Genomic DNA, 14,141 nt, shown 5'->3' on the forward strand with positions numbered 1-14,141 from the left:
GTACCTGTATGTAGATATATAGACCTGGTCTGTGTACCTGTATTGAGATATATTGACCAAGTCTGTGTACCTGTATGGAGATATATAGACTAGGTCTGTGTACCTGTAATGTGATATATAGACCAGGTCTATGTACCTGTATGGAGATATATAGAACTGGTCTGTGTACCTGTATTGAGATATATTGACCAAGTCTGTGTACCTGTATGGAGATATATAGACCTGGTCTGTGTACCTGTATGGAGATATATAGACCAGGTCTGTGTACCTGTATAGAGATATATAGACCTGGTCTGTGTACCTGTATGAAGATATATAGACTAGGTCTGTGTACCTGTAATGATATATATAGACCTGGTCTGTGTACCTGTATGGAGATATTGAACCTGGTCTGTGTACCTGTATCGAGATATATAGACCAGGTCTGTGTACTTGTATGGAGATGTATAGACCAGGTCTGTGTACCTGTATGGAGATATTATAGACCAGGTCTGTGTACCTGTAATGAGATATATAGACCAGGTCTGTGTACCTGTAATGAGATATATAGACCGGGTCTGTGTACCTGTATGGAGATATATAGACCAGGTCTGTGTACCTGTATGGGGATATATAGACCTGGTCTGTGTACCTGTATGGATATATGTAGACCTGGTCTGTGTTCCTGTATGGAGATATGTAGACCAGGTCTGTGTGCCTGTATGGAGATATATAGACCAGGTCTGTGTACCTGTAATGAGATATATAGATTTGGTCTGTGTACCTGTAATGAGATATATAGACCTGGTCTGTATACCTGTATGGAGATATATAGACCAGGTCTGTGTACCTGTAAGGCGATATACAGACAGTATATTACCAATTACACACAGACCAGACCTATACTTGAGCAGTAGTGTTGTGAACCTACCAGTGAGAAGGTAAGTGGATATATATCTACAACTCGTGGAGCACCTGAATAAACACACACAATACACTAGAAAGGAGAGTTGATATAGAAAGCAGAGAAAAAGTTTGATAGACATCAGGAACCTAACACCGACTGTATCAGGTGTCGTTGTCGGATCTGGGGAGGCAGTCCCGACAATCTACGATGTGTTTCACTTGATAACCCGAATTACATATATATATTTATCGCTAAAAAGATGTTTCATTGATATATAAAATTCTGATGGAGATATGGTTATCGTTCCTGTTGTAGCCTGATTTGTAGGATATTTTCCATCATCTGTTTCTGATCCTTGCTTTCACATGGTTTCCCGAAAGGAGGTTTACGTTTTTCTGATATTAAGCCTTTTACTACCACACCAAATATGGGCTTCCTTGGAAAACAACGACAGGGAAACGGTAAGCGGTCATTCATAACCAGATTATTGTTTTCTTGTTTAATTAATGTTTGATTAAGCTGTCTGTTGTTATATTTTTAGTTTTGCAATAGAGGTTACAGTTCATAGAGGTTATAGTTCATGGTGTTGATAACTCTTTATATTAGAACGAGAAAGTTTATATTATATTTATTTATCAATTCGTCCCCCCTGAAAGGTCCGGACATACACTAAACAGACTGTCGGAGTATCGCCCCGGAAGGTCGGGACATAGACCAAACAGATTGTCCGAATATCATCCTGGAAGGTCGCGACTTTGACTAAACAGACTGTCGGAGTATCATCCTGGAAGGTCGGGATCTGGACTAAACAGATTGTCCGGATATCACCCTTGAAGGTCGGGACATACGCTAAACAGATTGTCCGGATATCACCCTGGAAGGTCGGGACATACACTAAACAGATTGTCCGAGTATCACCCTTGAAGGTCGGGACATACGCTAAACAGATTGTCCTAGTATCACCCTGGAAGTTCAGGACATACACTTAACAGATTGTCCGAGTATCACCCTGGAAGGTCAGGACATACACTAAACAGATTGTCCGAGTATCACCCTGGAAGGTCGGGACATACATTGAACAGATTGTCCGGATATCACCCTGGAAGGTCGGAACATACACTAAACAGATTGTCCGGATATCACCCCGGAAGGTCGGGACATACACTAAACAGATTGTCCGGATATCACCCTGGAAGGTCGGGACATACACCAAACAGATTGTCCGAGTATCACCCTGGAAGGTCGGGACATACACTAAACAGATTGTCCGAATATCACCCTGGAAGGTTGGGACATACACTAAACAGATTGTCCGAGTATCACCCTGGAGGGTCGAGACCTTGACTAAACAGACTGTCGGAGTATCATCCTGGAAGGTCGGGGCATAGACTAAACATATTGTCCGAGTATCACCCTGGAAGGTCGGAACATACACTAAACATATTGTCCGAGTATCACCCTGGAAGGTTGGGACATACACTTAACAGATTGTCCGAGTATCACCCTGGAAGGTCGGGACATACACTAAACAGATTGTCCGAGTATCACCCTGGAAGGTCAGTACATACACCAAACATATTGTCCGAGTATCACCCTGGAAGGTCGGGACATACACTAAACAGATTGTCCGGATATCACCCTGGAAGGTCGGAACATACACTAAACAGATTGTCTGAGTATCACCCTGGAAGGTCGGGATCTGGACTAAAGAGATTGTCTGAGTATCACCCTGGAAGGTCGGGATCTGGACTAAACAGGTTGTCCGAGTATCACCGTGAAAGGTGTGACTAGTTTCACGCTAGGATGGTACTGACATAGTTTATTTACAACACGTTACAGCCGTGACAGTACATACACAATTCTGCACTCTCGTGCTCCTTGTTTCCCGGTGGTCCTTTATCATCCTCGAGGTCTCGTGCAGCCGTAGAATCTTATTATCCTGTTAGGGTGTCGCATTTAATGTCACGTACACTGTTATACCTGATACTGTGTCTCCTCGGCCTGCGTCACCTCCACCGAGGTTGTATTCTCTGTCCTGGTTATCGTCGATCTGGGTCCATTCTGGTCATAATAGTGGTGTTTTTCACATCATAATAGATTTTGTGTTTAGAAATAATTAATCAATGAAATTTGGATTTACTTTTAAAGTAACATTACATGAATTTGCTGATACATTCTAAACGAGAGTCATTATCGAGGTCACCATGTACAAACAGTTTTGTTGCAGAGGTTCAAACAGCCGGGGTGTGACCCCTGGGAGGTTAATGGGGACAGCAAAACGGCAGCAAAAGCATCCTGATGCAAAGCATTACATAATGTTTAAAAATTGTTGTATTGTATTACAGTATTGTATTGTAGTATTGTATTATAGTATTGTATTTTTTATTGTATTTTTGTATTGTATTATAGTATTGTATTGCTGTATTGCATTATAGAATTTTATTGTTGTATTATAGTATTGTATTGTTGTATAGTATTATAGTATTGTATTTTTTATTGTATTTTTGTATTGTATTGTATTATAGAATTGTATTGTTGTATTGTATTTTTGTATTGTATTGTAGTATTGTATTTTTGTATTTTTGTATTGTATTGTAGTATTGTATTTTTGTATTGTATTGTTGTATTGTATTATAGAATTGTATTATTATATTGTTGTATTGTAGATTTGAATTGTATTGTATTAATTACAAACACAATCGCATGCAGTTCCGTCCTCGTGATTTTGAGGAATTGCCGGTCTCTGGGTTATCATTCTTGCATAAACAATTGCCATTTTATTTCCCCTTTAATGACTGTCACGACTACTCGTAATGTCGGGGTCCTTTGGTCCGTATGTTTTTAACATGACCATGATAAGAATACTGTGATGACATCTATTTTCACCCGTGACAACAATGTGTAAACTAGACAGGCAGTACACGATATCAACTTACCACAATTTGATGACAAAGTAGATCTGTATAACGTGTGATAACTGGGTAATTGTGAGTCAGGCGTTTTGTGTAGAAATAGTTGCTTAACTTTCATTTTCCATGTACGCAGCTATGATACCAGACATTTTCATTTCTTCTCCAGTTTTATTTCTTATCATGTAACTACGTGTACTTTATGTTTAGCTGGTATATAATAAGTGTAATGTAATCTACTGACCAAAATTTATATGGCAGGTATGCAGTCATTAGTCACAATCTTATCTTATTCTCATAGTCTGGCCTTATTTCTCCATCTTTTGAGATTTTCGTCCGCTGAAAGGCAGAACTGCCGTAATAGTGTACGTAAAACCCTTTATTTTTATTTTAGATTTTTCATCGTGTCTGTATATTTTTGTTATGGTAGAAATGTTATATATTACAACACTGTGTAAACAACATCTACTGTTATACAAACCTCTCTTACGCCACATTTTTTAAAAACGACGTCACTCTGATCGTTTGTAAGACTTGACGTTTGATATCGGGGCATTGCGACCTTGACTTTTATTAGAGGACATCCATTTTTAAGAGCGATATTGATCTGCCAATATTGACTAAATATATGAGATAAGGGTTCAGCATTCATATTGTGAGATAAACAGATATTGAATCTCTCTGACACCGACTTTCTATTTCAAAGTAGTGGTTTTATGTTACATTGTGCGACCTTGACCTTTGTTGAGAACGCATGGTATTTTTATATTGCAGCAATATGACCTTGACTTCCGGTGGAGCGCGTGGAATGAGTTCTCGCCATGTTCTCGTTCATGTGGTGTTGGAGTGAAACATCGCTATCGGACTTGCTACAGATTCGGGTAGGTCTCGGCCCACATTGGTAACAAAAACGACTAACAATATCTAATTAATTATAATTTATTTATTGGTTAAACAAAGAATATCGACGAGAGAACATTTTGATATAACTTGTAGATAGGTTATTATACTTGTAATTCCTGCAAAAAATAGTGGGTTTTTTTTTTTACCGAATCACTAAGAATCGCGAAATACTTGGTTATGAATCCCTGAATGGTTCAAGTACACTACAATACTTTGATCCTCTAAAATACATGATAAATCATGTAAATTTTGGAATATTTTCTTCATGTTGGTCGATTCCTTACCATCTCGTACACTACGTACATCAGTGCTAGTACGCTCCACGCTGATAATTTGTCTGATGAAGGTGACCGTGTTGTCGAAAGGCCCCGCTCTAATCTTCTACTGGTTGTGTTATGAGAACTTCTATTCTTAATCCACACTGTATCAAGCGACACTATTCGCCCTGTGGCATTAAACTGATTTCAACCCTTAACTTCTATCACCGTTCCTTACGTATCACTCTGTCCTTTTTGTTTCAACATTAAAGACAATGTCTCGAAACAAATTTGAAGCTGACACCCAGATATTTTATTTTTGTGATAATCAAGATATTGTTACTACAAATGAATACCAATCAAGCCCATCGGATTCTTATCAAACCATTATATAGTCCATGAGCCAGCAAATGTGGTCAGCACCATCTAAGTTGAATAATTTTAATTTTCGGCGATATTCTTGTAGGTATACAACCCCAGAATTGGAAATCACATAAATTATATAACATTACTCTATTGGTTGTAGTTTTGTATGTGGTATTGACCTACTTGTATGCCTACCCTATTTAGACGGCTTCGAAAAATGGTTAACGTATCATATTATAAGAGGGGGTGGGGACTAGCCGTTCAGTAAATAGTTCGTTGAGCTATTGGGATTTATTTTTAACACAACATGCTTTGCCTTCTGGGGTGCCATTTGCCGACAAAAGTAAGGGAGTAGTCTGTTTCATCTGTTGTCGTCACAAAGACACACCAGGCTGCACTGATGGGGTGTCGTCCCAAACTATGAGTAAGGTATGTTAGTGATATATTGGAAGAAGTCAAGGAAGGTGAAGTAGACATATTTATCATCTTAATTTCGGTGATAACAGAAGCTCCATAAAAATATATATCGGAAAAAGAAACAGATTCCCCAATGGGACCATCAAATTAAAACGTGTGCTCGAAGAAAGCACACACAGACTGTTCCTGATACCATCCATTGTACCGGAAGTTGGGAGTGGAACGCCCCCTCTTGGACAGGAAGACAAAAAATGAGAAGTTTCACATTAAACAGCCTCACCAATCACAGGCTGATACGCTCCGCATGAAGGTTACAAAGGAGCGACACCCAACTTCAAAACCATTAAAATACGCAGTTGTGCGGGTTCGAGGTCCGTTTGATGTACATCAAAGGATCAAACTAGTATTTTCGTCTTGTCGAAAAGGTGCCGCACATGGAACCTTAAAAAAATTGTCACGACATATTCCAGGGGTGCAGAGAGCGAATTGATAACAGCCCCTGGAGTATTGATGATGAGTTCTGCGTTATTTTACTGCAAATTTCACCATTGATGTTGTATTATGAAATGCTTTTACACAGGCGACATCCGACTCCAGTGCAAAGCGAGTTGTGCCGCGGGGCAGACGAACAGCACCATACTTGTAACGTCAAGGTAAGCCAGAACTCGGTAATGGTGTGAATATTGGAGTGAAAAAAATGCGTTGAAGAATTCGGAAGAATATGACAATATGGAATTTTATAAGAAAATTTGCAATAAAAAATGCACATGCTGTTAACTAAATACATCTATTACAAATTTGCTTTATCAAACAGAATTGCTTGGAAGGATCACTGGACTTCAGAGGTCTCCAATGCGCTTTCTTTAATGGACTGAGTCACAATAACCGTAAGCACTCGTGGAAGCCGTTCATAACAGGTAAATGACCCCTTTCGACATTTGAGCATCAGTAATGGACCACGATTGCTTGTCCTTTCCTAGTAACCTAGTAACAAGTTCGTGATTTTCGGACATTATCACGGTAAAACTCGAAAAGATCCCCATTTAGAATTCCTTAGATTTGGACACCGTATTTTAAGAAGTTTTGAAAAGGAATATTCTAATGGTATCTGTAAAATTTAGAAATGCTAGTTCACGAGTACCGTATAAGGGACATAACTCTTCCTGTACTATTAGATTCCGTTGCAAAATTCAGTTCATGCTGTGGATGTTATGACTTTCCATAATTTCCAAATGCTACTGACATATCTGTTGAATGAGGCACATATCCCTAAACACACTGTCTCCCAGAAACTGGGATATAGGATAAATATGTAGAATCTCTTTGAACCTCTATTTTGATAATGTTTTATGTATTGTAAAATATACACTATTGTCTGGATCTGAACCAGGTCGCTTGTCTCCGGCATCACAACGACGACTTCACCCCTGTTCACTCGTCTGTTCAGCTCTAGATGTGGTCGGACTGATCGTCAAGTTTACGTCACAGGTTATTGATGGGACGAGCTGTTCCCTTGACAACACCCCTAAAGTGTGTGTCAAAGGTCAATGTGAGGTACAAACATATGTTATTTCAACAGAGCAATGTTTTTAATGGAAATTTTTATCATCATCATTAACAGAAATGTTTGATTTTACAAGGAATGTAGTATATTTGAAAGCAGATCGATGGAGTCTCTTCCCGTCTGCTATACAGTTTGGTTTAAAAGAAATTTGTTCTCAGAGTGACAAAAATGGTACTGGATGTTCGTCCTCTGTAAATTCTGTTCATAGCACTTCTAAAAGTAAAACCAGTAAGAATATAACTTTTCATTTCAATTGTGTGTGTATTACAAGAACTGTATGCAAATCCTTTCAAGTACAACAGTAAAAAGATGTTTGATGTTTCATATGTAATAAATATGTTATATATGTCGGACAATCAAAGGACCGTTGCTTTCGATGGCACAAATTTAATTTACATTTCCAACTCAGTGGGTCAATATTTCGTCACTACATTCCCTACCTACTGTTCTTAGACACTTGGATGTGACCACCAACTTGGTTCCAGCGCCACCTACGATAGATGTGGGGTTTGTAATGGTGACGGCAGTTCCTGTGATGTCATTTCCGGTTCCATCTCTCAGGGGCTTTATTCAGGTAACAACGAGAAAGAAAAGTCCTAAATAATTTACCATATTTGACAGTGAAATAAAGGTATTCATCAATTAGATAAAAAAAACTTGCCTCATCATGGTATCACTTTTCCAGTGACGAAATATCTTTAAACTGCATTGAAATTCACCTATTTCCTGTTCGGACGCGAACGAATAGGTCGGTTTACCATCAATTTATTTCCGTATACAATTTCAGTTTTCACTAATTTGATATTTAGAAAAAGAGTTTTTACCAGATAACAGCATAAATCTGTAGATTACCATGTAAAGCGGTCAGTTATAAATGACATCGTCTTGCCCAACATAACATCAAAGAAACGTGCTAATATTTTTCAGCATGGTTTTAAATCACGTTTGGATAGGTATTTTTCTATTTGTCATTTAATTAAAATTTGTTAAAAAGAAAATTTAATTATTTAAAGTTAAAATGACACAAATATATCTATTTTTGCTAGACAGAATATGTCTCGTGCTTCGTACCCGTTAAAACAGGTATTCTGTAATACGCTTGAAATATATACGATATTAAACGGGAAACCATGATATACTCTCTATATAGTAATGGATTACAGTACACACTAGACCAAACTGTATCGGACGGTTGTTCCGTCCTGGGGCAAAAACTCTGGAATTCCAAATCAGGGGTTAGTGAAATTGGAGCCAACTTAAACGCTGATATAAAGAAAAGGGAGTTAATATCTTATTATCAATCTAATCCTTAAAAATGTTTCAGTTTTCACGATACCCCCGGAGATGTCGCCAAAACCCTTTGTTAGGCTGTGTACTTCATGCGTATCAAGAGTGTGCATTTCTTTTGTTTTGTTTGTTTGTTTCGTTTTTTTTTTTTTTTTTTTTCATGGTTCATCTCCATCTTGTTAATATATTTTCTGTGACAGTGTAAGCACCTGTTAATCTCTTATATAGATCTAATATGTTCAATGGCGTCTGTGTAAATTTACATTTTTTTTACCTGTATATTTTTTTATTTGATTACTAGTAAACAAAATATTAATAGTAACACATTCATTAACAAACAGTAAAAATTTGGCATTCTGTCAGAAGTTTTGAACTGTATCTCCGCACGGAGTAATTATTCACAGCTCGAAGTCAACGTAGGTAAGCCAAGTATAAAACATGAAAATTTGAAAGGTGTTGCTGGATAAATCGAACACAAGGTCAATGACTTCAGGCCAATTTCTGGGTTTGGGTGGCGCAGTGATAATGCACTCGCCTTTCATCTAGACTTTAAAAGGCATGGGATCACTTGCCGGATCACGTGTGTTTTCCCTAGTTACCCCGGTTACCTCCCACAGTTAGACTCCTTCCGCTTCCATCCGGGCCAGTTACAGTGATTAATGTCATTGGACAAAAACTTGCTTTGCACGTTATTTAATTAAATAAAGTTTTTTTTTTAAGAGGGAGAGGAAACTTGACAATTTTGTCTCTCATTTCCCTCGTCGATATCTTAAACCACTGAATATGCACTCCCTAGTTGTGTTTTTGGATAAAAGGTATAAAGTTACATGTATCGATGTTTTAGGTTATAGGACTTTGCTGGAGATAGAAGCTGGTTCCCGGAACATTCACATACGACAGACATCAGGTCCAGAAACTACCGTCGGTAAGTCAATTTTTATCAATAGCATGGCCTGATGCGTAGGTATTGACAGTAACATAACTGTAACATTGGTGGGCTCTATCAACTCTCTGTGAACAGGAGAGCGTGCAAGAAGGACAACTCCAGCGACACTGAAGCGTTTGCCCGAAATAGACGCTTCATTCTGTTTCAACTGTTTGCCTTGAACAGAACACCTCATCAAGCCCGAAAGGTACAGCTTATTCGATGTTTGCCGGAAATAAACTGCACTGCTCACTTTCACCGGAAAAACAATTCCACAGTCGATTAAATAGGAATTAATGAATTTAATTGCACGGTCGAGATAACACGGGCATTTTGTAGACGAGATGACGAGGAAAATCGATTCAATTGCAAAAATAATAGGAAAATCCACTTCAGCTTTGAGGTTGAAGAAACTCGGTTTTACAATGGAGACCATTAGTAATAAGAACCGTACGGTAGACACAATGGGATTATCAACTCTAGCATCTGGATGGAAACGTTCATCGTTAACTGATGTATGGAAGTAGGTTTATGTCCAGCCTATGGCGCCTTGTTTTTGATATGTATCGTTTTTTAGATGAAATTGAAATCTTGATATCTTTATATACTATGAAGATACATTTGAAACAACATTTGTTTGTGTATAAAGTTCCACTCTGATTTGATTTTATTTGGTGATATACAACAAAATGGCAATGTCTTATCAAATCAAACTGAATACTGTTTGAGCAAAGTCCTGTGTTATTTTACCAATACATCGATATTTCAGGTACAATGTTTCGAAACGTTTCTGAGAATAACGATTAACAACATACCCCACAATGTCGTGGTATAGAAGCAAAATTACCACACCAGGAAAAGCAAATTGGAGCTCTTAATGGTACCAGGTCCTGTGAACTCTCTCTATTTATTGCTAGCCAGAATCCCCGACTAGAATATCCATGTCCTCTTACCACATATTCGAAACCGCTCCCCTGACTGTTGGAAACTTCGTCCCCAAGTCCCTTGACTGTGATTGGGATTGGTAATAAGTTTTCCCTGACTGGAGGTCATGGCCCCTAAATGGAAACAGGCCCCCTTGAAGCCATTTTCACGAGGCAATATGATGAACAAAACATTAAAAATGATTATGGACAAAACCATTCCAGTTATCTCCATCAATCTTCATCTTTCCGAGTACATGTGCGGTATGGAAATAACGGTGCGAACCAGTGTTATCAATGTTAATAGCGGTCGGTGGGAAACCAGTACCTTACAATCAAGAAATGGGAAGTTAACTGTAAAAAAAATCGGCAATGTATTTATATGATAGAATGTCATTTAAACATTACCTTCAGAAGTTTTATTTTGAAATCACTAATCTCGATTGATCTACCAGGCCTCTGCATTGCTGTTGTCCTCATCAACTCTCTGTCGGTGTTATGTTGGCAAATCTTTATATGTAAATTGCAATTTCAGAGTTTCGCTCGGATATCGGTAAATTAGTCTTCACGTAAAAATGAATTCAGAACGAAGCGTTGTGAAAGTGTCACGAATACGTCTGATAAATGTTTTGTAGCATCGAGACGTTACGGCAGCGTTTATAATAGGAGGTCCGGAAAACTTTCACATAAAAGCTTTTAACAACTTAACAACAACTTTTCATAGTCAGATCAAAACACAATGTCGTTGTAAACATCGTGTGCTCACTGGGATAGGCAAGACTGTGTTGACTGTTTGTTCTCATATATTTCACATGTGACCTTGTGGTTGCTAGGGATGGGATAATTTACACAGGGTATGGAAGGACAGCTGCCACGCGCTATGACGCTACTGGTAATAGGGTAGAGTCACCATTCTGTATATCGTTACCATGTGGCGACTTTCTAATGTTATGAATTTCGGTGCACATTTCATGGGAAATTGATGATGGTGCTGTGAATAAGTTTATTTAATTTGTATTTCAAGGTACTAGTCACTAGTTTGTTTTTTGTACAATTTTCACAACAACTTACAAGCTTGTACTGTTTTTTTTAAAGTATGTGAGCAAAGTAATGAAACCCAGTCGATTTATTTACAATTTGTCTACTGGTTATTGATATGGTCATCAATTCGAAATTATTCTTTGCAGCGATGTGACGTCTCATATTTATATTTGTCAACATTCCGAACAGATGTGGCTACCATGTGCCTTCTGTTTTATTTCATATTTTCCATCACCCGAACAGCAGAAAAATAAAAAGTATGAATGCATATTCATCTACTAGAACATATTTGGTGACGGTATGACTTCCGGTGTACATATTATCAGCAAATGTGCTAGATTTGGACACGGTACGACTTCAGGCGTGCATATTATCAGCAAATGTGCTAGATTTGGTGACGGTATGACTTCCGGCGTACATTTTGTCATCAAATATGCTATATTTGATGACATAATGACTTCCGGCGTACATATTGTCATCTAATGTGATAGATTTGGTGACGGTGTGACTTCCGGCGTACATTTAGTCATCGAACGTGTTAGATTTGGTGACGATGTGACTTCCGGCGCACATTTTGTCATCAAATATGCTAGATTTGATGACATAATGACTTCCGGCGTACATATTGTCATCTATTGTGATAGATTTGGTGACGGTGTGACTTCCGGCGTACATTTAGTCATCGAACGTGTTAGATTTGGTGACGATGTGACTTCCGGCGCACATTTTGTCATCAAATGTGTTAGATTTGGTGACGGTGTGACTTCCGGCGTACATATTGTCATTAAATGTGTTCGATTTGATGACGGTGTGACTTCCGGTGTACATTAAGTCATTAAATGTGTTAGATTTTGTGACGGTGCGACTTTCATCGTACAGTGTGTGTGAATTCTCTTGTAAAAACGGCAGAATTGAGGATGGATTTTTTATGTTCAAGGGATACCGAACATTTCAATTAATATTTTCAGTAAATTTTAACAGATGTGGGGAGAGCTTACAATTTTTTCATAGTTGGCGACAACTATCAGGATCTATTTTGAGAAATTCTCATGTTTTCCAACGTGTGCCTGAAGTCATGGAGTATTTATACTTGAAAATGGTAATGAATTTTGGAGAAACCAAGATATACAATTTTTACCTTCAGTCAGTTGGGTAATTCTAAACTCATGATTGTCCCACACGGTTGTATTTGTATGTTCCTTAAATTTGTTTATATTTTACTATTGTTAAATCTATTTCGAATTTAAATTTTGATATTGTTAATATTTCGGTATTCTCTTGTTGTTCACGAAGCAAACAAAATGTCCTTGTTGCCAGCTTGTTGAAATTGCACGAGTTTAGTATGATACAGCAACTGTGACCGTTATTGACCACCAAACCTACCACTGTACAATTCCCTAGAACGTGAAACAGATAATATAATAATGTAATCCCAGTAGGTTTACCGTGTAGGACGATCAATGGCCTGTCCACTGGTCCTGATTGTCAGGTGTCTACAGATAAGGAAGTCTGATGCTTACAACACCACATCGATTTTATTGTTTACACGAACACATGGACGGCTCTTGTTAAACAGGCTATGTACGAACACAGCTGACAAACAACAGCACCATACGCACTTGGCATGCTCTACACGTGCATGTTACACGTGCAAAAGGCGCACAATAATACACTATACATTTACACAACAAAACAAAAGGTTGTCCTTTTAAGTACAGATAAATAACTTCTTTGATCTACAACTACAAAACATAACACCGTCTGTAAACATGTTGATATATATGACAATTTTGACATCGCGAGGCTTACAATGGATATACAGAACGAAACAATATGACAAAGTTCCCGTCTCTATGTAAATCCTACTCATTTACATATATCGCTATGAAAAAACAGCGGTATGTGCCTACGGTTCACCTGAATAAACATTAGAATTATACCTTACAATATTGTATAGGGACAACATTTACTGGCGGTTAAAACACGTCAAACGAATGTGTGTAAACAGTTCTCGATCTATACAATTGTGAAAGAACAGGGATAATACACAATCCTGTCCAGTGCCCCGACCAGGAATCGAACCCAGGTCTCCGGTGTAAAAATCGACTGACTCTAACAGCTGAGTGACAGAGACCGTATTACCACTCTTTTTACACAGTAAGGGAACATTCTGCGCCTAAATTATTACAGACTTTGCAATAGAGATGTTTAAATTTATTCAATTCGACATTATTCTTAAGACCATTTAATCAGTGACCATACAAATTCTTCCAACATAATATTTTTAAGCTCTTCTTAAAGTTCATTTTTTAAAGTCCAACGATTCTATAACAAATGTCCTGTTTGGAAAAATTACTATCGATATCAATGTGACATGGCTTTTTATATTATCAAGTCATTGTCACTGTTGTTGATAAATCTGACGTACCGCCAACCTCTAGTGAAATATCTGTAAATCTATTGAAACTGTGTAATGATATCACACTAGATGTTATTGCTGTCAATATGTAAGGAATAATGTGGTATACCATCTGATATGATTATATCATGAAACACGACAATGAAATGTTAAATGTCACTGAAATGTTGTATTTCTGCTTTGGTAGGGTGACAGACCCGATACAAAGCGCTATCAGTCAACACAATCATGTAGGACAAAATTA

At 37.9% G+C, this 14,141-nt stretch overlaps 1 protein-coding gene across 1 annotated transcript in view; it reads left to right on the plus strand.

Annotated features, from left to right (window-relative positions):
• The first annotated feature begins 1,251 nt into the window (after positions 1-1,251).
• Positions 1,252-14,141, plus strand: part of LOC132546062 (ADAMTS-like protein 2) — a 108,142-nt gene continuing 95,252 nt past the window's right edge. The window contains exons 1-7 of the mRNA XM_060209759.1: positions 1,252-1,347; positions 4,570-4,676; positions 6,319-6,391; positions 6,553-6,655; positions 7,129-7,292; positions 7,756-7,876; positions 9,434-9,514. Coding sequence (XP_060065742.1) covers positions 1,252-1,347; positions 4,570-4,676; positions 6,319-6,391; positions 6,553-6,655; positions 7,129-7,292; positions 7,756-7,876; positions 9,434-9,514 — 745 coding nt within the window. The remainder of the gene's footprint in view (positions 1,348-4,569; positions 4,677-6,318; positions 6,392-6,552; positions 6,656-7,128; positions 7,293-7,755; positions 7,877-9,433; positions 9,515-14,141) is intronic.

Source organism: Ylistrum balloti, unplaced genomic scaffold (assembly GCF_031769215.1).
Source record: "Ylistrum balloti isolate Yb309-2 unplaced genomic scaffold, AGI_CSIRO_Ybal_v1 Utg369874, whole genome shotgun sequence".
In the NCBI taxonomy this organism is placed as follows: domain Eukaryota; kingdom Metazoa; phylum Mollusca; class Bivalvia; order Pectinida; family Pectinidae; genus Ylistrum; species Ylistrum balloti.